Source organism: Argiope bruennichi, chromosome 4, assembly GCF_947563725.1.
Source record: "Argiope bruennichi chromosome 4, qqArgBrue1.1, whole genome shotgun sequence".
Taxonomy (NCBI): domain Eukaryota; kingdom Metazoa; phylum Arthropoda; class Arachnida; order Araneae; family Araneidae; genus Argiope; species Argiope bruennichi.
The window spans coordinates 117620916-117647349 of record NC_079154.1 but is presented as its reverse complement, the minus strand read 5'-3'; the positions used below and the strand labels follow the sequence as shown (position 1 = coordinate 117647349).

Sequence of the window (26434 nt, the reverse complement as noted above, 5' to 3'; positions counted from 1 at the left end):
ATAAATGTAATTAATCAAAAAGATGACACATACAATTTTTAAAATTGTGCCTCAGATAATTGCAAGCACAATTTATATGATAATTTTTTATGCGATACAGGATTTTTCAAATTACAGTTTTCATAAAGTGTCTATTGAAATATAGAATTAGATGTCAATGCAAGTATGAAACAATCACAAATACAATTTTTTTTAACACTACCGTAATGTCTTTTGTATATCTTTGATAAGTAGTTGCACTGCCTGATTATTCAGGAATAATAACTGTCCATTTGGTAGAAATGTATTTATAATAAGAGAAACTGCATCAGCTTTTATGATCAATTCAAAAGACGATGTTGTGATTTTTGGCAACAAATCTCTAAGAGTTCTTATAATAGAAAATAAAGTACTGGCTGCTAAAATTCTATTTTCTGTAATATCACATACAAGGATGTATAAACAACCACAATATGAATGCCAAACTATCGATTTCTGCACATTTTTTATTTTGGCATTAAATATTCCCTTCGATTCCGTGTCTACTCCTGAGTTTTCAGAAAAATCCATGCCACGATTATTTGAAACTGCTATATTAAAATCATATTCTTTTTTTACTTTTTCAACGAAGTAATTAAGTAATTCTTCTCTTGAACTTGCATCATCTAAGAAATTAAATACAGATGAATACAGAACTTGCGAATTTAAATCTGCTATGATGAAAGAATTGACCATTATTCCTTTAACAGTAATGAAACAAATTAAAACTATTGAAGATAACTTCTGAAAATTAAAAATGAATTGTTTTTTCTAATTGTCGGATAAATTAAAATAATCTGACAAATCTTTTTCTTGTTTTCGGATTTCTTTTAATCACATGTTTATTTGAAAATAAGTTACTTCACTTCAACCAGATTTATTGATGTGACACAAAATTTCATAAATTTACAAAAAAAAATCTCTTGAACCGTGTCTAGCCTTAATTTACATTATTAATTAGTTACAAATAATTCAGAAAGGAGCTATTTATACCTGAGTTCTTTTATGAACCCTCTTACCTCTAGAGCGACATTAGTTGAAATGCCCTGATTACACCGTTGCCATTCCTGAAAAGGCTTTGATATTATAGATAAAAAAAGCAAACAATAATAAAACAAAATTGCAGACGCTCAGAAATTGTAATTGGACGTCTTTGTGGAAACGGTATTTGTTTCCGTAATATTGTCAAGTTTATTTTCTTCAATTTACTTATTCTTTCTAAATTTTAATTGTGTTGTAAGATTGTATTAAGTTGAAAACCTGATAGCAATATGACCATGAGAACATTTGGAGAGAAACCCATTGCCTTTCAGCTCGAAGAAAATGGTGAATTTTATTACATTGGATCTGAGGTAAGTTTTAGTTGCTTACAATTTATCCATCTTAAATATTTCATTAAATGAAATAATTCAGTAGTTTTGATGAAATGCATTTTTAGAAATGTTTTTAATACACCATTATATTAAATTTTGCAAACATTTTAATTAGATTTACAATTGCAACTCCATTTTTTAAAACAATCTCATTTGTAAAACATTTGAAGTTATCGAATAAATGTAATATGACTTATAAATTCTACGTTTTCTCATTAACTTTATGTTTCAGAATTTCTGTATGATTTTAAAGTATTTTATTTTTAATTGTTTTATTTCAGGTTGGAAATTATTTACGAATGTTCAGAGGATCCCTTTACAAACGATATCCGTCTTTGTGGCGACGGTTGGTAACTGTTGACGAAAGGCGAAAAATTGCCTCACTTGGTAAATATTTTGCTTAGTTCAAAATTAAAATGACATTTGCTATTTTTGAAATATGTGTTAAATTAATGATTTTCTCCCTGTGTTAAAAATATATCTTTTGGAAATGTTTTATAAACATGATCAAAGAACAGAGTCAACATATGTATGCACTGCTCTATATTCAAACTCTTTATTTCCACAATGTTTGCAGACTACTATTTGATTAAATAGTTTTTAATATTTTGATGTGGTTTTAAATAAATAATCAAAATTGTATAATGCAAAGAGTAATGTATGAGAATATTTTTTTATGAAAATGTTTGAACGAATAAGTTACAGCCTTTCAAGCTTAACTGTAATGCAAGATTCAGCATATTAAGAACAAGCTGGTGAATATTAAATAATTCTTTAAATATTTATAATAATAATTCTTTCTTATGTTTGTTGCATAAAATTTAGAACTTGAATGATAATGTGCAAATATCTTTTGTGAAGATGCAATGAAAACATATGTATTGCACATTCAAAATTTAATTTTTTACTTTAATTAAATTTAAAAGGCTCGATTCTTTGTGTATTCAAAATCTCGTTACTTTATTTTGACACAAGAAGTTATGAATTTAGATTTTGTATGATCCATTTAATTGAAAATTAACCTGTTTCTTATTGACTTTCATGTATTGAACATTTTTCTCATCTGCATACATTCACTTTGTTCATTGCATTCTCTTTTATTTATAATCTTAGTAGCATTTTGCATTACTAAAACAGTGATCAATTGTTTAAATGTTATATAAATTATAAATTGTTTTTTAATCTTTTTGAGGTCTAATCTGAGCAACATATATCTTTTCTATGATGAGATTTTCTTCACTAATTTAAAAAGATGTTTTAAGGAATGCTTAAATATCTTCTAACATCTTTAAAATTTGTAATACTATAAAAAGGTTGAAATTCATTTAATATTTTAAAGTTATGACTTTTTTATTAGTGATGAAATTCTCAGTTAAATTTATTCTAAGTTGAGTATTTGTTAGGAAAGAAATCTCCTTTCTATCCAAATTATTGGAGTTATTGTTGTGCCTACATGATTGTGATACACAAGGAATATTCCAAAATAAATAGGATTACCTTCATTGTCTTAGTAACCCTTTATTACAATTGCTTATCATTCATTTTAAGATATGGTGGAAACTTTTCATGAATGTGAATTCTTTATTATTTGAATTTACTGTGTTCTCCACTCCTGTAGAACAGACGATCCTATCCTCTTTTCTTAAAATTCTCCTTAATTTTGACAAGTTCTGTTACCTTTTATAATTCTATACATCAGTTGAATTACGTACTTATTTAATAATGTTCTCAAGATCCTTTCACACATTTATATAATATGAGTAGACAATAAGTATTAAGGCAGTTGAGAAATAGTTAACCTCAACATAACATTTTAGCAAAATTTAGAATTCACATTTATTTTTTGTAAAATCTGAAAAAAAGTTATACCATTCTTTTCCAAAAAGCTTTTTCATTTTTAATGTATTTTACTGTCAGGGCAGAGGATTTCAACTATGTATAATTTTATGGAAGCAAACTTTTTAAAATCTCCTTATAGAACAAAACAAAATATAATTATTTTTTTCTTTTATTCAATTATTTTTATGTTACTAAATCATTATAATAATAATAAGGATTTTTTTGGAGACGTGCGCTTTTCCACATTTTTGAAATATTTTGTTAGCATTGCCAACATTTTTAAAGGTTAATTTTTTTAAGTCCTGATTATTTTGTTTCTCTTTAAAATGTCATAATCTTTACAATATTTAATTTTACTAGGATCATGTCTGTCAAGATATAGTTATATTAGTCCATTGTAAGAAGTGATTTGATGTGAAAAAATATTTTAAAGCGTAGTGGTAGTGCTTTGCGCTCCCAACACAAAGGTCCGAGGTTCGATCCTCGGGCTGGGCCAGGTTGACTCAGCCTTCCATTCCTTCCGTGAGGCAATAAACTGAGGACCAAGCATGCTTGGGAACTAAATACTGGGGATGTGCCTTGCACCCCAGTCAAGAAAGCAGATATGAGCACTGTAGGCCTTGGCCCACATGGGCTGTCGCGCCACTGAATTTAATTTAGAAAAAAATATTTTAATTTTCTTCATTGTGAAACTTTTTTTATAAGATACTTTTTGTTATACTGAAAAACAGAAATTAAAATCTATTGCTTTCTAATCTTTTTTCCTTTTGTGTTTATTTTGTAAATTCTTGAATTCATTAGTTGATGTGAGTATATTGCCATTTAATTAAAACAGCATAATCTAAATTATTTCGAGCATGCAATTCTCCAAAAAAAGTTTCTTTAAATAATATTAATTTGTCTGAATATAAATATTTCAAGAATTACATATATGCATCTTTCATATTCAGCTTTATTTTTAAGGGGGGGGGATGTAAAGATATCTTTATGTATTCAAGAAGATTATTCACATTAAGTAATGTACGAAATAAGTACAGATGTTTGGTTTTTAGTACATATTTTTTTCCCTCACTGAAGTTCATATTTAAGATGTGCTCTATCAATGCTGTATAGTTATTTGTAAACTTTTTAAGAATATAATACACTCAAGACAAAATATCTGAACAAAGTGTTAAAGAAATCAAGTACTTTTCCACTGACTTCAGAGCAATCAAGATGTATCAAAATGTGCCAATTGTTTAGTGTTGGAAAATTCTGTTGTTTCACAAGTATAGGTGCTATATTTTGCAATCATTTTGGTAACTGACACAAAAAAGAACTGAGATTTTATGGAATAATTTTTAGTTTTTGTCTTATTAACAAAATTCAAAAACTTACATTATTCATTTAATTTAATAATAGGTTAGGTGTTAAGTCAATACGTACTTGTATCAAAGTTAATAAAAAGTATTCAATAAAAACATGAAATTTGGTTAATTGTGCCTCTGACAGAGAATTTTTTGTATGCCTTCTAAGTCATAGGGTATTATTTTTATGTATACACTTTATTTTTTTATATTTTTATTAAGTGTATGAGAAATTATTTAAAATCCCATTTATATTTGGTCATATGCTTTCAAACATTTGGCCCATGAAAATCTTTTAAATGTCTTTGTGTGCTCATTAAAATATCATGTGTTTATAATTTAATTTCTGAAATTTGTTTAGTGTATAATGGATAAAGGTTTAAGTGATTTTCCTGATTATTTGTTTCAATTTCAGTGGCTTTTTGTTGCATGGAATGTTATAATATTAAGATCTTTCATAATCATTTTCTCTCCATCTGCCAAATACCATATTAAAATCTAAATTACTTCAAGAAATGTTATCTTTTACTAACTGCTGCATTTCGCATTGAAGAAAATATTCAGAAATTATAATAGACACATACATGCTAGTTATATATTTGCTGTATCAGAAAGATGAATTTTCTAAGGAAATATCTTTAATTATTTTTTCCTAATAAATGTTTTCTAATAGCAATTATTTCGTGGATAAATAAATTTTCTTCTTTGAAATAATTTCTTCTTAATTGGAAAACCATTGTATTTCTACATTATCTTAGTCTGTTTATTTGAAAAAACTTCATGAATGTATATTTTCCCCCCATTTATATTTGCAGCATTTGTAATAAAATATTTTATATTAGTTTATCAGTATTTCAGTTAACTGCAAAATTCAGTTTTTAAAGACTCTTTTTTTAAAGTCAAGCAATGAAGCATTTATGCGTTGAATGCAACACAGATGGTTGCGTAGCAAATTTTACAATAATAATAATAAAATGAAAAAGATTTTATTTTTATTTGATTATAAGTTACACATCGATTGTACTAAAATGAAGATTTGGATTGATATGCATACATTTTTAATGCACTTAACTGTGGTTAATATGGATGAAATTTTGAATCTGCCAGATCTTATTGAAAATTTTATCAGAAACTTTTAGCATTATTTATTGGTTCAAACAACATAGTACCAACATTCACTTTTGTTAAAGATTAAAGCTCATCTAATGGAAAGTGCCTTTGAATTATGCTTTACATTTAATTTAGCATTATGCCTTTTAAATTGTGGATTTCATTAATTTCCCCAGATTTTTTTAAAAAATATTTCAGCACTTCTGTAAATATTCTAACTATGGATATAAGATTTTTAAAATTTTGTATTTTCTTTCAGAAATGTGTCAGAAGAATCCAAAATTTTTATTTTCATTTAAAAGTACAATAATGTTTTTTTAAACTCAAAAATATTTTTGTATCAATATTAAATGAAAACAAGCTCCAGTGAATATAAGAATGCCAAATTTTAATAGTATACATTTTAGGTCGTAAGAAAATGAATTTCAGATGGAATTACGGAACAAATTACTTCCATAAAAATACAAGAAAGATATATGTACATCCTTAATATGATTAGTAATCAATCTTTGTTTAAAAGTTCAGCAATATGAATGATGCTCATTAAATGTGAATTTTAAGTGGTATTGGAGTGTAATAAATTCTAATAATTCTCGTAAATGCCCGTATGTAAATTTTAATTTATGAAGCAAGGCAGTGATTCTTTGATTTCACTAATTCTTGAACCTTTTGATGGATCCAGATTTTTCAAGGAATACATACTATTTTAAGTTCCCACAAAAAATCTTTACAAAAGAGGCAACAGTTTTCTCCTAAATTAGAAAAAGATAAATAAAGCATGTTTTAGATCTTATAATAATTTATGGAACAAATTTTACTACACTAATCAGTATGGAAAGGATTTTCGCTGACATTTTTTTAAATTAATGGAATTAAATTGAGCGTAATAAAAGATGAACAGTCAGAAATAGAATGGCTCTTTACTAATAATAAAGGAGAATGTGTTTGTACTCGGCAAACCATTTGATTTAGAGTTATCAAAATTATCAAATATATGCTTTAAAAATTGCAAGTGTGCACCATTTTTTTTTTTTAATTTTTCAGCTAGATTTTTAATTGATTGAAATGTCAGCATTTTTATGTTATAATCTTTAAAAATTTAACTTTTACATAATTTTATAATATTTCCATTATTGTAAATTAAATCCAAATCTTTTTCATTCTTGTTTTTAATACTGTATCTTGGTTCCCCTTCCCTCTCTTTCTTTTTTGATGCTCAAACTATGAAGATTTAACTTATTTTTCTATATCGGTTTCTGCTTAAACATTCTAATAAAATATTTTAATACTCTAATACTGTAGTTCAAGTTTAATTTTGGAAGCAAGCACTAATATATTTTTCAATTCACAATTTAATTTTTTTTAATTGTTCATTTAGTTTGGTCTTGCTTTCTTATTGACGTATATTGAATTTTTTTAATCAAAGAAAATTTTATTGAATATGCCTCTGGTATATTGTATAAATTATGATGTATATTCTGTAGTATGTATAAAACTTCAATGCCGAATGTTTCTTCTTTCTTTCTTTCTATTTTTAATGAATGTACTTCAATTTAGCAAGCAGTTTCTGAATTAGTTGAAGTTTAATAACTTCTCATACAAAACTAGGTTTCAAATTTTTGGTGAAATAATAGAAAATTAGAGAGTTTGTAATGCAATAAACATGTTTGTATAAGGCTTTTTAAATAATATGAGTGAAATGACTATTAAAATTTGAAATGTAAAAAAAATATTTTATTGAGAAAGCTATCAAGACTAATTTACGTACAAAATATTTGGGTGAAAGATTATACAATCAATAATTCTGGTGGGCTAGTTGGTTATCAAAATAAAAACAAAGCATGACACGTCTAGCAGAGCTTGTTAAAACTATAATATTGCCTCCATGAAATGGAAACATATAATTAAATTTATTTAATATACAGGGTGTTTATAAAGTCCCGCACCCATTTTGATGTTTAATAACTCATAAAATAATAAAGATAGAATAAAATTAATAACATAAATGGTTAAATAGACTCAAAAAGTTTCATGACCCTTGTCAATGAACTTCCACGTGTGCCCCCTTCGTCGCACGGAGAATATCAAGTTGATAGTCAATTTCACGCCAGGTAGCGACAAGCATGTCGGCATCCACAGAGCCATTTGCGCACTTTATGGCGATTAACAATGCCAGAAACATGAAAGGATGCTTCATCGGAGAACATTATGCTCTTCAGAAAATCACCAGCATCTTCTATCCTCCTTAGCATATCTGTTGCAAAGGCCATCCTCCTAGGCCTATCGTTCGGTTCCAAAACTTGAACAATTTGAACTTTGTATGCATGCAGTCTTAATTTTTTCTTAATAACCTTGTACATCGTCGAAATTGGCATATCCAATTCTGTTGCCGCTGATATTCTAGGATTGTGTAAAAATGTCTCTCTGACACGCTCAACATCAAAATCACTTGTGCAAGGACGTCTGGAACGTTTCTTATCTTCGATACTTCCAATTTCTAGAAAATTCTTTTTCCACCGCAAGATGCTGTTTTTGGATGGAGGATCTTTTTGGTCAATTCTGAAATTTCTCTGTGCTTGCACTATCGATTTCATTTCTATGAACCACCATAAAATCTGTGCTTTCTCTTGTGGTGTATGCATTCTCCTTAATATCCGCTCGAATAAAACATCACATACAAAAGTACTACATAGAACAAACACATCAAAAGTAAACATAACATTGCAATAGTTGACAAAAACAAAAGAGAGAAAAATGCAATTAATAAGCAGACAATATTTAGAAAAGTACAGATATTTAGACTGGAAAATGAAATTATCTGAAATTAACCACACACGCAGACGATATTTACAAAAGTAAAAATATTCAAACCTGAAAAGGAAAATATATGAGTTATTCCATCAATAAATGTCATAAGTGTGTTTATATCTTTATTATTTTATGAGTTATTAAACATCAAAATGGGTCCGGGACTTTATAAACACCCTGTATTGTAACATTCTTGGAAAAAGTGAATATTGCCCAAAATTCTGAGGTAGACATTTTTGGAATAACTGATATAAGATGGTTTTGAAAATATAACAATTTTACCAGATATTTCTGTCCTTGATTACCCCCCCCCCCCTGCGCCTAAACTTAGTTATCCTATATTCTGAAATGTATACTCTTAAATTTGTCATACAGCTATTAATTTTTCATTATGAATAAGTTTATATTAATTTTAAATATACTGAATCTACATACCATTGGACAATTTTTAAAATGTCCTTTATATCATTGAAATTTGTAATATATTAATTACCATCATCATCATTACCAAATATTAAATTAATTAGTTCAAATGTTATATATATATTCTCTTTATCATGAATCACATTTGATCTTAATTATTTAAGAAAATGCATAACGTGGGAGGTATTAGATATTTCTAATTTTTGAATTCCATTGTGATTTGAATGTGATAATGAAGAGCTTGATTTGCTGCCTTCATTTATCATCAAGCAAAATAAAAAAAAGGTAAGTTTTTAAAATTTTATTTTTTAAGCCAGAATAATTTGCATGTTTATTAAACATGTTTCTGTTTTACTCACTGCACAGCTTCTGCTCTTAAGTATAATTTCTTTTAATTAGAATTGGCTGTTTCTTTTATCTTCAGTAAATTAAAATTATTTACAGTTAATTGATTAATGTTATTTTAGTATTTTCTACTTAATAGTATTAAGATTAAGCAATAAAATAGATTTGAATATTTATATAATAGCTGGTAATGTAGATTCTATATCATTATTTACATTTAAAGATTTCCTTTCCAAAAATTATTCATTGAATTCTAGTAACATATTAGTTCATGATTATAGTACAGATTTCTAGTAACATACTTTTTTAATTTAAAAACTGGTATATCTCTTGTAGTAATATTTAGGGAACCATTATATTTTTTGCACTCAACAATAAATAAATGATATTTATCTTAGCTTTTAAAAATTTTACCCTTCATTTTAATTTTTAAAATTTACTATTACTGAGGCTTATTTATTTGTTTGATACTTTTATTGATAAAAAAACAAATTCTATAATGCTTTTTCTTCTTGATTTTCTATGTGAATTATATTTTGCTTGTTTAGGGCTTTCTGGCACTAAGTATTGAAAGGTGTTTTCTATTTTCATTTTGATATTTTCTATATTATATTTTTCTATAAAATATGCACGTATAAAAAGAAATTGCTTTCTTTTGTGTCTTTTTTTTTTCTCAATTTGAAATGTAGCGGAAGTGACAGAGAATCTTTGCATAAAGATGCATTTATTATTATTTCACTAAACAGGCAACAGAAACACACATCTTATTAAACAAAATCCTTCAAAAATCACTTAAATTATATATTAAAAAAATATTTCAGAGCATTTACCACTATTGCTCCTGATACAGCTACCTAGATTAAAAATACTTATTTACATAAAGAACAGTAGCCCTATGAACGATGTCTAAATCTTTAATTGTAGGTCTGTCTACAAGAACTATGGGAATTGATGCCAAAAACAGACTACTTAAGAAAGCTGGAACAATTAATCCTGAAGACCCTAACTTACAACCAGATTTGAAAGGTAACAGTATTGAATATAATGACATGCCCTAAAACTCTTGTAGTACAAAATATAAAGTAGTTTTTCACACATTCCACATATAAACACTTCTGTTATTAAAACTCCGATTCTTTTATAAATTTTTAAATTTTTTTTGTTCTGTTGCAACAAATTAGGTAACTTCTATGCTTTCCTTCTCTGTCACTAAAACTTGCAGTCTAATTTTATTGAAAGGTATGTTTATATATACCTTTTCATACTAATTGTCTTCTGATTTACTGTTTATTAATATTCTTTTTATTTACTTTTAAAACCATTAAAATTTCTATGTACTTCCAAGTTGTACAATAGCAATATTCAGTCAAGTTATTTCTCTGCTGTGTGACTACAATACTGCTATGTTTTTGTGTTTAATTCCAATTACACACAGGGTGGTACAAAAGTATTTATTAAAAATTAAATGGCAAGTAGGGAGAACTGAAATAAGTAGATTTTTTATCATAATTGTAAATATAGGCATAGCTTGCTTAGTTCCTCCTTGTGAAAGATTATTTGTGCCTAGATTTTTGCTCATCAATGCATGAAGAATCTATCTTAAATTGCTATTATGTTAGAGAAAGCAATGGAAACGATGATATTTTAATTGAAAGATACTAAAGATGTAGCCTATTTAGAATGTATGATTTTTCTAAGCAGTTGTGCATAACCTGAACAGTTGTATGTCATACCAGTCCCTCGGATCATTCCAGTCATGTGGTTTTAAACCACATAGGCTGTTATGCATCAAATGTTGATAATTATTAGCAAAGATGTATGAACATGGCTTGAGCATTAACTATTGTATCCTCGCTATTTCTGATCACATGTCCCATTACAAAATCTGTTATTTCTGTCTCCTTTATCTGCTATTAATTTTTTGTCAGATATTTTAGAATTGTTTTACATATTGTAGTCACATATTATTATTTTTATTTTTTTGTAGACTGCACTTATTTATAAAAATAAAACATCAAACCAATGTACCATTTTAAATGTTTACATTTGAGAAAATGAAAGTTTTATTTGTTCAGGAGTTATTGGATATGAAGGTTTTTTTTTTTCAGACACTAGCATATTAATGTATTTTTCTCATTGAAGGATACCACGAACTGAAGTGCTGATTTGTCAGTTACTGATCTGATATTACACTTCATATGCAGATGGTTTTCCTCCGAAAGTTAGTAGCTATTAACACTGCAAGAAATGCCTATTTATCTTCACGTGCTTTCTATTTGCTATTTAATAGCTACTGCTTGCTGTATTTAAGTTAAGATTATATCTAAGCATTGCGAGAATATATAGTTAATCATTTGTTATATTTATTTAAGAAAAAGACATGAGTGTGAAGAAAAATAAGCTATAATGTGTTTGTCATTTTTAGTTATTTTATAATTTTTACTGCACTTTATGAACTTGCTTTGTCTGATATGCTATTTTATGTTCTTTTTTTTAGTTTTTTTAAACTGCACTGCTTATGCTTTTTGTATGTATTGTAAATATTTCTGTATTAACTTTTATCTGTTTTCTTTGTCTGTCTTTAATAAAATATTTCTCTTTATTCAGTCTGTTCTTTGCGTTTTCACTTATTGCACATTACAGCACTTTTTTACACATGCAAGTATCATGTATTTTAATTTCTATGTTTTATTCCATTTTCTTTTAAAGATGGACATGAACTTGTAACAAAAGATTTTCATGGCCAAATGTTAGAAAGTTTTTCTTTACAAGTTTTTACATTTTAGAAGGTATATTTGATTTTTTATTGAGAATGATTTTTGTCACAAGGTTTGATGTATGTACAGTTTAGAGTTTTGTATTTGTGTATTTGCAAGTCCAGTATGGAGTGTCTGAGTTTTCCTTTGTGTTTTTTCCTTGAAAACTAACCTTCTTTTTTATTTATTTATTTATTTATTTTGGCCTGGTCTTGATTTCTTTTAACTTTATTTTCTGATAATAAATTATTTATAAAATCACTAAATTCACCCTTATTTATTATACTATTGTACATATTTTAGCCCTTGCAGCAGCTCAAACAATGTCTTTGCCAAAGTAATCTTAGTTATTATAAAAATCCATAAGGGGGGGGGGTGATAACTTGGTGTCTTGTCTTCATTAGAAAATTAAAATGAATATTAAAAATAAATCATTAAAAAACTATTAAAAAAAGGTAGTTTGGAAATTAACCAACATCTCAAAAAAGATTAGTCCTATTTAGTACAATGTAAAAGTATTTTTATAGAAACAGAGACACTTTTTAAAAAAACAGTAAAGACATCTCTAAATTTACTTGTATTTTGAAATTGCAATTTGAAAAACTTAATGAAATTATATATGCTCTTTTTTTCTAGGTTTGGGACCTCACAGTCTTGCAACTAATATTACTCTTTTAAGAGCAACTGAAGTTGATGAAATCTTTGAGGGAAAAGATGAAAAGTATCGAGCAGTCTCTATAAGTACAGAACCACCAATTTCAAGGTAGGAACCACCTAAAAATAGGCTCTGTTATTTTAATCTATGAAATTTGGAAAATTGTCAAATTTTGTGGAGTTTAAAAAGTGTCTTGTGTTTTATTCTAAAAGCTGTAGGTTTTTGGAAATGTTACTTCTAATCTTAGTATTTTCCTTTAATTTAAAATTTATAATTTTTTTCTGTTTTCTAAAAAATGAATCTTACAAGCTTTTAAAGCAAAGCATGCAAAAATAAACTAAAAAAAAATAATAATAAAAATCATGGATTGTGATAAAATTCTTCAAACAATGAAATTGAGAAACACCATGAAGTAATTACTTGAAAGTCAAATCATGGGCTGAAATTAATGTTTGGTTAAATTTTAAATGTCAGAATAATTTTGGAGCAGAAACTCAATAAGCAATTTTAATTTGAATACTGTTAATTCAGAATACATGAATGCTTTAATTATAGTATCAGCCTTATTAGCAATCATCCCTCCATTTAGTAAACAATAAATTTCAAATTATGGTAATAGATACTTCTGATAAAAAGTGCATTTTTTGTTAAAGAAATGATTTTTGGTTCTTTTGATCTTGATAAATACTATTTTTATTTTAGAGAGTTAAAGGCAAAGAGGAGCTCATGGATGCCAACAATGCCAAACAGTTCTCATCATTTAGATGCAGTACCCTGTTCCACACCAGTGAATAGAAATAGAATAAGCCACAAGAAAGTCCGTACTTTTCCATTATTGTGAGTATAATTGCTAATATTATACTTATGAATGATTGGCTACAGTAAAAAAATAATTAAATTTGATGGTGATTTATAAATATTTATGAATTTAAATTCTAGTTGATATGTTAACTTTGTAAATGAATCTTTGAAAAACGAATGTTTATGTATATTTTTTTTGAGGGGGGGGGGTTTGCAATGTGCTAAAAATTAATGTTCACTGGAGTGGGAAAATAGTTCAGTTTATATTACCTGATGAGAAACTTATAGAAAGTTATCTAATCTGGTATCTAGAATATGGAGACTAATTAGAGCAACAATTGTATTAAGAATCAGGATAGCCATTCTCACATTTGTTTGAGTGACGGAAATTGTGTTGAAGTTTTAGGATTAAAAATAATTGTACATCCGTTTCTATGACACTGTCAAATTTTACTTCTTTGTTTTATGGGAAAAGTGCATGTTAAATTAATACTATATTTTATATTCAGGACAACTTGAGAGTACAGTAAAAATACATCATATTTTATTATTTCTCATATTTAAATATTTGATTATGATTCTAATGTGTTTAAAAACTATTGATATATTTAAGCTGAATTGAATTTGGAATTATCTATAATAAATGCAATGACATTTCATGAAGTTCTTTCTACAACCCTGAAATATTTATAAACTCTTTGTCATTTTTTCATTTTTTTTTATTTCTATGAACAGTCAGTTTGGATTTCTATTTATTTTGGAATTAATTTTTTTCAAATCAAATAAGATTTCTTGCTGTATATTTCTCTTAAATTTTATATCTCAATGCTGCTGCAGATTTGAGTTAGTACTTTTATTAAAATATCTTTTTACTTTAGTACTTTCATTTCAAAGAGAATTATTGCAGTATATTTGTGATAAATAATAGAAGCTCTCTCTCTCTCTCTCTATGTGTGTATATATATATATATAATATGATTTCTGTAAAAAAAATTTATTTTCTAGTCACTTGAAGTCTGGTTCCATTTTAATTTTTGAGTTATGTGGGCTTACATTTTTCCAGAGATTCTTTAACATTTAATGAACCAAAATACTACCTTAGCTAATACTACCTTCATGGTATTATTCATAAAAATTATATAAGTTTAAAATACTTTCTCTCTGCCTCTTTTTTGTAGCTTCATATTTAATTTGATAACATTGTGCTAATCATTGTTTTTACAAACAAATGTTGATAATGAATGAAAATTGGACTATTTCCTTAACATCATGAAGAATAAAATATATTTTTTAAGGAACTTCTCACTTGTTTCTTTTTAAATTAAAGAATCTTATGTATATTTATATGTATAGCAATATTTTTTTTTTTTTTTTTTTTTAAGTTTCAGTGCTTAAGTTTTATTTTTCTTCCAGATATGATGATTTGGAGCCTGCTGTAATTCATGAAAATGCAACACAAACTGAAGTTCTTGTCCCTGTCCGTTTAGACATGGAAATTGAAGGCCACAAATTAAGGGATACTTTTACATGGAACAAAAATGGTATTATTCATTATAATTAATTTAACTTTCGTGTTGTAAAAGTAAAAACTGTATAAAATTCTTGGAACATCTTCATTCACTCTATTCACTGTTATTATCAGCTAACGTTATGTTTTAAGTATGTGTAAAAAGGTTGTAAATCAATGTTCAAATCAAACATTGAAACTACTGAATCATTTTAAATTAGAAGTATGTAAATGTTTGATATATTTTGATAATTTTTAAATATTTGCATTATTTGAAAAATTCTATGAAAAAGAGAGGCTCTGAAAGGTTAGCATGCATTTTAGAAGATAAACACTTCTGATATTCATTGAAATAAAATTTTATTTTTAATCATATTATTTCTGATGTAATTTAATATGAAAATATTTTTGTAAATTATTAGAATTTTCTTTATTTATTACTTTTATTAGAATTTTCTGGAAAGCATCATTTCTCCTTAATCCGTTTATTTTGTTTTGGAGCAATTAGTTTTGAGTCCTTCCTCCCTGTTTTTAAATAAGAGATTGGACATCTGTTGTGATTGAAAATTTGATCACTACTTGTCACTGGGTTTACTTATAGTAAAATGTCATTGTATTTGTTTTCTTTTGTATGTAGATATGTTCTCAGCAAGAATGGGACCGTCTAAATGCTTTAATAAGAAGTGTAATAATTATGGAACCACTCTTATGTAAAATAATTGTAGGCCAGAGAAAAGAGTATTTGAATTGAGGAGCACAGTTGCAGTTGCAAATTGACTCAATTACTGCCATTTTCAGAAAGTTAACAACAGATACAAAAAATGGAAAAGGGTCATTTTATCTTCATAGTAGTACTAATGCTTTTTTCTTTTCTGTGTCATCGTAAAGTTCAAAACATTAATTTGTTAAATCAAATAGAGCTTGCATCTAACATTTTTTTAAACCTAAACATTACTACTTCACATTGAATTATAATCAAAACATATGATAATTAAGTTGATTATTTTATAAGATATATCTAATGAAGAATAAAATATTCTTATTGTGCAATACCCCTTAATTTGACATCTGCAACATTTTCATTTTTTAATTTGCATTTAAGAACATTAGTTTGAATTTTGAATATCAAATGAATATTTTTAAGCATATAAATTTATCTTATTTGACTTCTTAATATGGTTTTGAATTTATTTCAGAATCTCTTATTACTCCAGAACAGTTTGCAGAAGCTCTTTGTGATGATTTGGATTTACCTCCACTATCCTTTGTACCTGCCATTGCCCAGTCAATAAGACAACAAATTGATGCTTTTCCAACAGATAATCTGTTAGATGAACAAGCTGATCAAAGAGTTATTCTAAAGGTTGGTGTTTTTTTTATCATGGTCATCTACCAAGGTTGTCTACCTCGTTATTGGTTGTCTGGTGCCAGTAACATGGTAGAAAATGTGACCTTGATCCGCCTACAGAAAATACACAGACTATAACAAACTGTTTTATATTGGTATAGTAAAATTATACTTCATCCAAATTTATATTTGTTTGCCCATTAGTTAAAGTTATATTTTATGTTTATTGATAGGATTTTTTTTTCAAGATTATATGTAGTCAAATTAAGTTTCTGAATAAATAATTGACAATTTTTTTCTGAAATAATTCTAAATACTTTCATTTTATATAAGTGAAAAATGAAGGTGCTCTAAGAACTAAAAGAAATGCTGTTGTGTGATGTAAACAGTTATAACTAGTTAATTGGAATTGAATTTCTAGAAATACAATTAGAGGCCCCATATTTGGCATTTAACTAGAATTTTTAAACAACTATTTATTACATTCAACATTAAAAGTACCAACACTTCATGAATACATTATACCAACAAAAATGCAGATTTAACATTTTTGGAGTTGAATTTTCTTCATTCGATCATTTTTTAGATCAGTTGGTTTCCTTTTAAGTTATAAGTCTGCAGTATTTTTATATGTAAAGCACATTTTATATAAATTTGCTCTTTTTATTATTTAATTAATCATATTTATTTTTCATTGGCCTTATATTTATGATTAGCAAAACTAGATTAAATTTGTATTTAGAATGTTCTGAAAGCAGATTTTTGCTTGCAAAAACATGCATTTTCATCAAAACTGTTTTAATGTTTTTGCTCTTCCATATATCAAGACGATAAAAAATGTAATTTAGAAATGTTTCTAATACAAACAAAAAATAATTATTGCTGAAAGATCTAAAACATTGTAAAATCTTTGAAGTAATTCTTTAAAAGTAGTTACTTTTTGATAATTTTTCTATTTAAAAAGTAGATTTTAAAGGAATTTTGTTTTGTAAATGAATTTTTCATGGGCATATACCTATAACCAGTTAAAATAACTGTGCATTTTTAAAAAGTTATGTTTTTTAATAATAATTGTATGCTGTTTACAAATTAACCAAAAAAGCTTTAGTGAATTTTTTAATATTAGGAAATGTTTGTGCATAAACAACTAATATTAGATTATTCACCTTAATATGCATTTGTGAACATTATATTAATACTGAAGTTCTTTTTATTATTGATCAGAATTCTTGTTGTATCATAAGTTGCATACTGCAAACCTGTGTACTGCAAATTGTAATACTTTTTTAAAAACTCAAATCTATTATTGATTTGTTGTTTACATTTACAAAATAAATTTTAAAGTAAAGAAAAAAAAAAAAGATTGCAATAACTTTTAAAAAGCATGCCTACTCCCTCTTGTTTCTTTCTTTCTTTAACCTCTTCAGTCCCGAGGTACACATATGTGTACCTGCAATTTTTTTCATTTTTCTTATCCGGTAAAGTTAAATTTTGACGAAATAATGCATGCATTTTAACGTTTATGAATTTAGCTTCCATTTTGCATCAATACAGTTTGCTACAGTTCGATATTTTTTTTCATATCCATCGCTATTGATTAGAGACATAACGAAATTGTCATTGAACAGAAAACGCAACAAATATAAGCACATTTTTTAATAATTATTATTAAAATAAATGCTTGTATATTTTTTTTATAAAATATTAAGTGTCTGGTTAAAGTCATTACCAAATTATATCTTGTGATCTATAATAGAATCGGTGAAAATACAAATTTAACTAAGGTACACATATGTGTACCTCGGGCTTTTTCTCGCCGGTTTGCTGACTGCTTGCGATCCATTGCGCTGCTTATCTTTTGAGCGCTTGTTTTCAAATTGTCATGTCTTGTCCTTGAATATATTGTATATCTTTTTATATTAAATAATTCTTATGTTCTGTAATGTAATAAAATATAAATTTAAAAATATTTATTTTTAAATTTTAGTAAGAAATTTAATTTTATAGCTGTCTTGAAGTTAGTAATTGATATTTCAAACTGACATCCTGTATAGAATATACAGAATTTTATAAGCTAATAATATTTTTTTTCACGTCAAGTGGCTTTAACTGAAAAGGAGGTTTTTGAACTTTTAGGAAAAATAGATTTTAGGGGAAACAATGGAATTTTTCATGTATCAAAAATAATGAAACCTGACAAATAGGATGAATGGGTCACAGACGATAGTCAAATGTGCCTTGTCAAGTAGAAAGATAATAAATCCGTGACTATTATTCACATGTATAGGTAATGAGTCAATTGGAATAGGCAGAAGATAGACAAAATAATTGAAACAAAAAGCTGATATAAAATAATCTGCTTTTATGAAAACATAATATCGGAGGCATCGACCATTATTTTGCATATTACCGGTATGCAGTAATTACAAAAAACCGACCGACGCGAGCATTCAAGCATTTTGTAGATTTAGTAGTTGTCAATTGCTTGATATACTATAAAATGGTGGCAAAGCGACAAGCTGAGCTGTTAGGAATGAAAGTGAAAATCTTATGATCTTATTGCAATTTCAAATGCATATAATTCGGTCATTGTTAAAATATGAGGGAATTCTCATAATCAGCAATAAAGGAAACCAAGAACAAGTAAAAAATTCATCTTTCAATGAAGACAAATTAATAGGAGAAGGGTCATCAAATGATGGAAATACAAGACAATTGGAGATTTCATTACCACCATATGGTTAAAATACCTCTAAAAGAGCAAGAAAAATTGTCCCTTCCCAATTAAAAAAGAAATAAGACTAGATATGTCAAGCCATCTGCAACATTACATGGACGATAAGTATATATCGAAATGCATGCACCCAGGATGTAACTCTAGGAGAAGAGTCAAGTGCTCAAAATGCAGTATCTACTTAATATATATAAAAATGTAATATATATAAAAAAATGAAATTTCCTTAAAAATAAGGTTTAATAGATTATTAATATAATAAATTTTGTATTTTTTTCATTAATAAGGCCTTAGAATAAGAAAAGTATAGCTATTAAGTAACCAGGAAAATTAAATATTTTTTTTTTTGTTGAGCATGCTTTGACTTACTTAAGACCCGATATGTGTACCTTAAAATTATGGGACTTAAAATTGTTTGATCAGCAAAATTTTTTTTTCGTATACCATTGAGATGTAACAAAGGTAAAAGATCTTGAAATCAAATTTTTAAACCAGTTTTTAAAAAATCAGGACTGAAGAGGTTATATATATATATATATGTGTGTGTGTGTGCGTGTGCGTGTGCGTGTGCGTGTGTGTGTGTGTGTGTGTGTTGCAATGCATGATTACTAAAATTATGCGTACGAAGATTTTGTTCTACAGTTTATCATATTGGATTAGCTGCACCATTATTGGCATGATTTTTTTTTAAATTAAAGTTTTATTTTAATCCCTAAATGTTTTTTTTTAATTTCCAAACTTTTGAATATTGAAATAAATTATCAGGCACCAGTCATGTGATATACATGATCAGCCATAAATGTAATTGCCTAATCCTGTACTTTGAAATCTTATTCAGGATGCATAGCATTTTTTGAAAGTCTTAAAAAATGCACATTTTTAGTGGTCCTATATAAAAACTTCTAAAGTGCTTGACTCTTTATCTAGGTCTTTATTTTTCTTTCTGATAATTAAAAAAATTTTCTCTTGCTAGATCTGTCAATTTTTTTTTCTTTGAGGTATCTGCTCTTTCATCTTTGGCAGATTGAATTCTGAAGTCAGTGTCAAAAGTTTTCTCTGAATTTTAGGAAATACTAGAAGCATAAGGAAAATATATTCTTTTCATTGACTTGTATCTTCAATCTGATTTTGCTTGTCTAGATAGGGAAACATTTCTTTTCATAAATAATTAATTGCATTCTTGGAAATTACATGAGTTTATTATTTAGTGACTTCAGCCATTGTTGCTTTTCTTCACATAGTTATTTCTTTTTAAAGTGTTTGTTTATTATATTTCAATGTTAAATATTAATGATTTATTTAAAAATATTTTTACTGTTGGCAGTTTTAGGGGAAATGTTTATTTAATTATCTGTGAATTTTCAAAAATGAATATACTGAAAGGCTGATGTCATGCAAAAATAAAAGTAAAGCAATAAAATGTTATTAAAGAATTGATAATATCAATGAGTCTGTTCAATAAAATCTCCTGTTTGGCAGAAGGAAGAGCTAAAAAATTAAAAGAAAAATTGTTACCAATATCATAAATATAATTTAAATCTTCTTGATCTCTTTACAGAAAAAAGAAAATTAGTGAAATTAAATATAAAGATATTGCTCTTGCTGAACAAGTCCGAGGACTTCTTTAGATTTTGTATATTTCAAAATTTGTATAATTTCTGTTTTGAAAAACTACAAGTGATAAAGCTGAATAATTGATGGTGTTGCATTACAAATTTTTAAAAAGGAAACCGAAAAATTTGTAAATTTTATTTACTGTGTAAGCAGATTTTTAATATTCTAATTTGTTTACTTATGTTCTTGGTCTTTTTTCTTCTTTTTTTTCTTTCAGACAGTTGAAAGTTAAAGAAATGGTAGTATTATGCTTTCACCCCCTCCCCCTTCTTTGCTTCTCTTCTATAATAAAATTCTTCTTTTCTATAATATTAATAAAAATAATTAATATTAGATATTCGGTGAAAGCATAATAAGTAAGGTCTAAGGTTAGTAAGGTCTTCATTTGTAATCTACAGAAAAAATATTTTAAATAGCTTCAGTGTTTGTGAAAAATGATCAATCCTTATTTTTTATTTCTATAAAATTGGAAAATCTAGTGAATTTCATAATAACATATTTCTATCATCAAAATTATTATGTTAATATTTATTTTGACTTTCTCTAAAGATCTTTATAACATGATTATTTTTTAAGATAAAGTTTGACTTTTCATCTTTTTATGCCTTTTCTTTTCCAGGATGCATTATAGATTCTAAAATCAAGTTTACTTTTAATGAGTATTTTTAATTCTCTCATATTTCTTTTGTTAGTTGAACATTCATGTTGGAAACATATCATTGGTTGATCAGTTTGAATGGGATATGTCAGAAAAGGAAAATAGTCCCGAGGTGTTTGCAAATAAGTTGTGTTCAGAGCTTGGTCTTGGTGGTGAGTTCTGCACTGCTATTGCATACAGTATACGTGGGCAACTCTCCTGGCATCAAAGAACCTATGCTTTTAGGTAACTAAATAATTTCTTTTTTTATGAAATATTAGGTGATATTTTTGGTTTTGCTCAAGGTCATACTATGGAATGCATGATTTATTTTTAATATACATAATCTTTCAATGTTTTATTAAAATGAGAATATTGACTTAAAAATAAATATCACAGTATCCAAATCAGTGAAATAAAAAGAAATGATTGGATTACAATTAATATTTTAGGAAATTAAAAATAATAAAAATACCCTTTTTAATAGAAAGAAATATGGCTACAAAATTATGACAATTGATACTGAACATTAAGAAACATTGTGAAATTTAACATTCTCGTTAAAATATAAATAGCACTGCACATACATGAAAATAAATTTTAATTTTCCATGGCTTTATAGTTCATGGACATTAGAAGTTATTAATTTTCTTTATTCCTTTTTAATTTAGAGGTGCATCTGACCAAAAAATTAATTAATTTAACAATGTTTTATTTTCAACGCATAAAACACTAATATATATATATATCTATATATTAGGCAATGAGGCAAGGCCATTCGAGGCCTTGCCTCATTGGTATGGGAAAAGAATTGGCAGTCTTTCTTCATTGGCATACGACAAGAAGAAAGATTCAAGGCAGTAAATGTAAAGGCATGAAAAATACTTTTAAATAAATAAAAAAAAAAATCATTTAGTTAATTATCACAAAACTGTCTAAAATATATCTATCTGTATGCAAAATTGGAATAAAATCTGTCCATTAATTTTTTTAGTCTGTAGTGGACATATACAAATGATTATTGCCTTATATATATTTAAAACTTTGTATAACTTTAACCTTTTAGAGATCAAATTCAAATCCAAATTTATTTTCAATTTTTTTTTTGAATATTTTCTTTTTAAAGTTTACATGTAATAAAATGCAAGAATTGGCATTTGTGACTAAGCTTATTTGCTAGATATTATAAATTGAACGATGTTATATTTAGACTAAATAATAAGTAATGTAACTATTATTATTTTTTGTAACTAAATAAATGTGAACTGAATTGAAAATTTACTGAATTTAGGTGAATGAAAATTATATTAAAAAATGCTGAAGATTGTATTTTATAATTGTATTCTATGGACAGTCAGTGAAATGCCACCTTCTGTATTTTTTTATACGAATGTGTGGTCATGTTTTTTCTGCACATTGTTGTCATCTGCTGTAAGGTAATGACTCTTCTGCAGTACACATCTTTAACATTTGGTGTCTATCTTTCATCATATTAATTTATGAAAGGCCAGTTTTAATGAATCTCCATATTAGTGATTTTGTTACCATTTGTATGAATTACTATATGTAGTAGTACCCTTTGATGACAGTCATATTTAGTGTATTTACAGACAAATTCCACCACCCTTTCATATTATTAAGCTATGATGTTAAATGTAACATTTTATCCAACTGATCAATTCCATTGATTCTAAAATTATAAACATGAATCCTAATTTCAATATGACACATTTCTGTGGAAACATGAATTTCACTGTTTGTGGAGTCAGATTTTATCCTATATTAGTTTGGCTATTTTTTTATATTTGTATTTTTCTGTAATTTTCTCAAGCACTTTTTTTGCATATGTATTCATTTTATTGCTCAGTTAATCATACTTATTTTTCTTCTTGCTTTTTATATTTGGAACTTTTCATTTTATAAACTCCCCCCCCCCCCTCCAAGCTTGTGTCATGTCTGAAAATTAGTTCTTCTGTATGAACTTTTTTTCTTTCTTTTTACATGGAAATATCTTTCAGAAATATACATGATAATTTGTAGAACATTAATTACAGAATATCATTTCAGTATTAGGCATTTTGTCACATTTTAAATCAGATGCTTCAAATTACTGATAAAAAAATAAATCTTTCCACCAAAATTAAGGCATATATATATATATATGTATATATATATATATATATGTATATATATATATATATATATATATATATATATATATATATATATATATATATAATAAAATCAATATAAAAATTTTACATTAAAATTTTTTTATATGTTGTTTCCAATAATGAACACTGATCTCTAAATGGTAAATGAAGTGAGCATTTTTAATCACCATAGTAAATATTCAAGAAAAAAATATTGCAAATTCCCAGACATAGAAGATTTTTAGTATGCTATTATTTTTTATGTAGGTTAATTTGTAGTATACATTGTTATTATATTAACTAAATATTTCAAATTTGTAAATATTAACAATTCTATAATGAAATATTCTAATTTTTTCTTCTTTTCTTATCTTAAGTAGTAAAGTATGGAAAACAAAAATTCAGTCTATGATGATTTTTTGATAAATATTGTATTTTTAAATTTTTATGTTTAGTGCAACTAATCTTCATCTTGCCAAAATAGTAATGCTTTTTTTTTTTTTTACTCTCATCTTTTGCTGTTCGGATCCAAAAATGTAGCTGCAAAAGTGTCTTGATCTTAATTTTATAAGAACTTTAAACCACTACAGGAATTTGTAAGTCTTGTTGTATATATCTAATACCAGAATATAGTCTATTGAAAGAGTTTTTTTTCTTTTACTTTTATTAATACTTTTTTCAGAGTTTTTAGCACAGGTTTTTATCTGTACCATTAGTCTCCTATTAAAACTGTTGTAGTGCCCAATTTGAAAGAAAATTTATTTGTATATATATATTTCTTATATTAATACTTAATATATTTTAATATAAACAAAATTTGAAAGATAAAATATTACTAGACAATACCTATTCCAAATTTCTGTATCTTGCATAATAGATGCCAGTGTAAAGATGTAGATAATCAAAGTTTATATGATGCTGAAAATAAATTCAACCTTCATCCCTGAAAGTCATACGTTACTAAAGACATGTAAAGTTTCCAATAAAAACTTTTTATTCAAATTATCAAAACTTTCAAATATTGCTTGTAAAGTTTATACATTCATGTATGGTTTTGTAGTGAAGCACCATTGCCAACTGTTGACATTCCGTATCGAAATCAGTCAGAAGCAGATCAGTGGTGTCCATTCCTGGAGACACTCACAGATGCAGAGATGGAGAAGAAAATTAGAGACCAGGATAGAAATACTAGGTATAATATATATAAGGCAGAAAGCTTACTTTTTTCAAGGAATTATTACTGTAATTGATTAATATATTTCATTTTTTATGTTGGACTTTTTTGTTTAGTTAGACCATTTATCAATTATTATTCTTGCTTTTACTAAAAGCATATTGAATGTGGAGTTATGGTGAAGTAATACTCAAAGAATTATTAAAATTCACCTTAAAAATATTTTCATAGCCAAAGTGATAGTATATAATTACTAGTTTATAATATATTAACTACTAGTTTACCTAAGCAGTTTTAGATGAAATTTAGAATTTTTTCCCCCTGCTTTCTAATATAAATTATATCAATATTGCCTTCACCCCTGAAGAGAGTACAAGAAATTCCCTTTTTAAGAATTTTTATAATGGAATAAAAATTTAATGAGATATCTAAAGAAACTGTACCAATTTGAAAGTATAAAGATGAAGCATTCAATTAAAAGAACAATAGTAATTAAACATTTTATATTGTATAGCTTTTGATGGATAAAATAAAGATTTTTTCTTTAAAGATAGATACATACCAAGTATGTGCAAGTCATTATAATATTACTCATTTTGTCATGACAGTGTTTTTGCATCTGTAATTTTAAGACAATTTTCATATATAGCCATAGAAATCTAGTTGCCTTAATATTATATCCCCTTTGCTATATATTACTTTTGTTCTGTACTGTATAGATGAGCTATGTTTTTTTTCTTCTGTAGTTTGATTACACTTTGAAATTTTTATATTTAATCATTTAGAGTATACTGTACACTTTGATAAATAAAAGAAAAAATTAAGCCTTTTTCTCTCATTTTGTAGGAGAATGAGACGTTTGGCTAACACTGCACCATCCTGGTAAAAAGCTGTATAGAGATTGTTTTAAATATTTATGTAAAGTTGTGGAAATGTTTGTACTTGTACAAAAGATGTGATTGAATTCAATAAATGTTTTCATTGTGAATTATTTCTTTCTTAAATGGCAAAACAATTTTCACGAGATTTAGAACTGAATTAAACCAATTGTTTATAAAATATGCCAGTAATTAATGCTAATTTTTACAGTTAAAGAGGACTTTATTTTAAATAATAGGCTCTTGTAATCATATGCTATCTAATTTACTAATATGAGACAAAATAAAAGGATTTACACATTCAAATAAAAAAATCAATTTGTTGAAAGTCCAGATGTTAGATGGGAATTAAAGGAAATTATCCCATACCTTGTGGTTTTGTATAGCTGCTGAATTATTTTTGCAAATTTATGTCTCAATATTACTTTAGATTTTGAGATATAGATATTCTTAAAGAAGAGAGGCAGGTCAAAGAGAATAGAATGATATATTGCCAAATTGTTTTTTAAGAAATTGAATGCTTTCAAATTTGCTGGGAATTGTATATTACTTAAAAACATGTTTAAGCAACATTAAAAGAGATTCTACTAATCAATTTTGAAATGAGCATCTTACTACTTGAAATATTTTTACCTCTTGCTATCTGCTTAGACAGTGGAGAAAAATTTGTTTGACTTTGCTGCAATTCTATAGAATGTTTGATATCTTATAAATTTCTTGTAATTTTTGTAACAATTAGAGCATTTATGCATGACATTTTGAATTTATAAATTTGGCTCATCAACATATGTTTTTATAAGCTGCCTTTAACCTTAATATGTTAAGAAAATATTTGCTACAACATAGTTTAATTAAAATTACTCCTACTACCTAGTAGAATTATTACATTTTGAGCGATTAGTATTTTTTTTAGTT

The 26434-nt window shown here is 26.5% G+C and overlaps 1 protein-coding gene across 2 annotated transcripts; it reads left to right on the top strand.

Moving 5' to 3' along the window:
- The first annotated feature begins 1110 nt into the window (after positions 1-1110).
- On the top strand, positions 1111-25629 carry LOC129965571 (SWI/SNF-related matrix-associated actin-dependent regulator of chromatin subfamily B member 1-A-like). Of its 2 annotated transcripts, XM_056079579.1 has the most exons (10): positions 1111-1370; positions 1673-1778; positions 10187-10288; positions 12655-12781; positions 13376-13510; positions 14888-15015; positions 16178-16344; positions 21370-21560; positions 24528-24659; positions 25488-25629. In XM_056079579.1, exons 1-10 carry the CDS (start codon positions 1290-1292, stop codon positions 25525-25527), a joined length of 1209 nt encoding a protein of 402 aa, XP_055935554.1. In that variant the 5' UTR covers positions 1111-1289; the 3' UTR covers positions 25528-25629. The 2 variants fall into 2 exon arrangements, with proteins under 2 accessions (XP_055935554.1, XP_055935555.1); XM_056079580.1 differs by lacking the exon at positions 10187-10288 and having other exon boundaries at positions 1112-1370.
- The last annotated feature ends 805 nt before the right edge of the window (positions 25630-26434 follow it).

Coding starts and splice junctions, on each gene's coding strand:
- LOC129965571 (XM_056079579.1), top strand. CDS start 1,290: ATGACCATGAGAACATTTGGAGAGAAACCCATTGCCTTTCAGCTCGAA. Junction 1,779..10,186: donor GCGAAAAATTGCCTCACTTG/GTAAATATTTTG, acceptor CTTTAATTGTAG/GTCTGTCTACAAGAACTATG. Junction 16,345..21,369: donor ATCAAAGAGTTATTCTAAAG/GTTGGTGTTTTT, acceptor TTCTTTTGTTAG/TTGAACATTCATGTTGGAAA.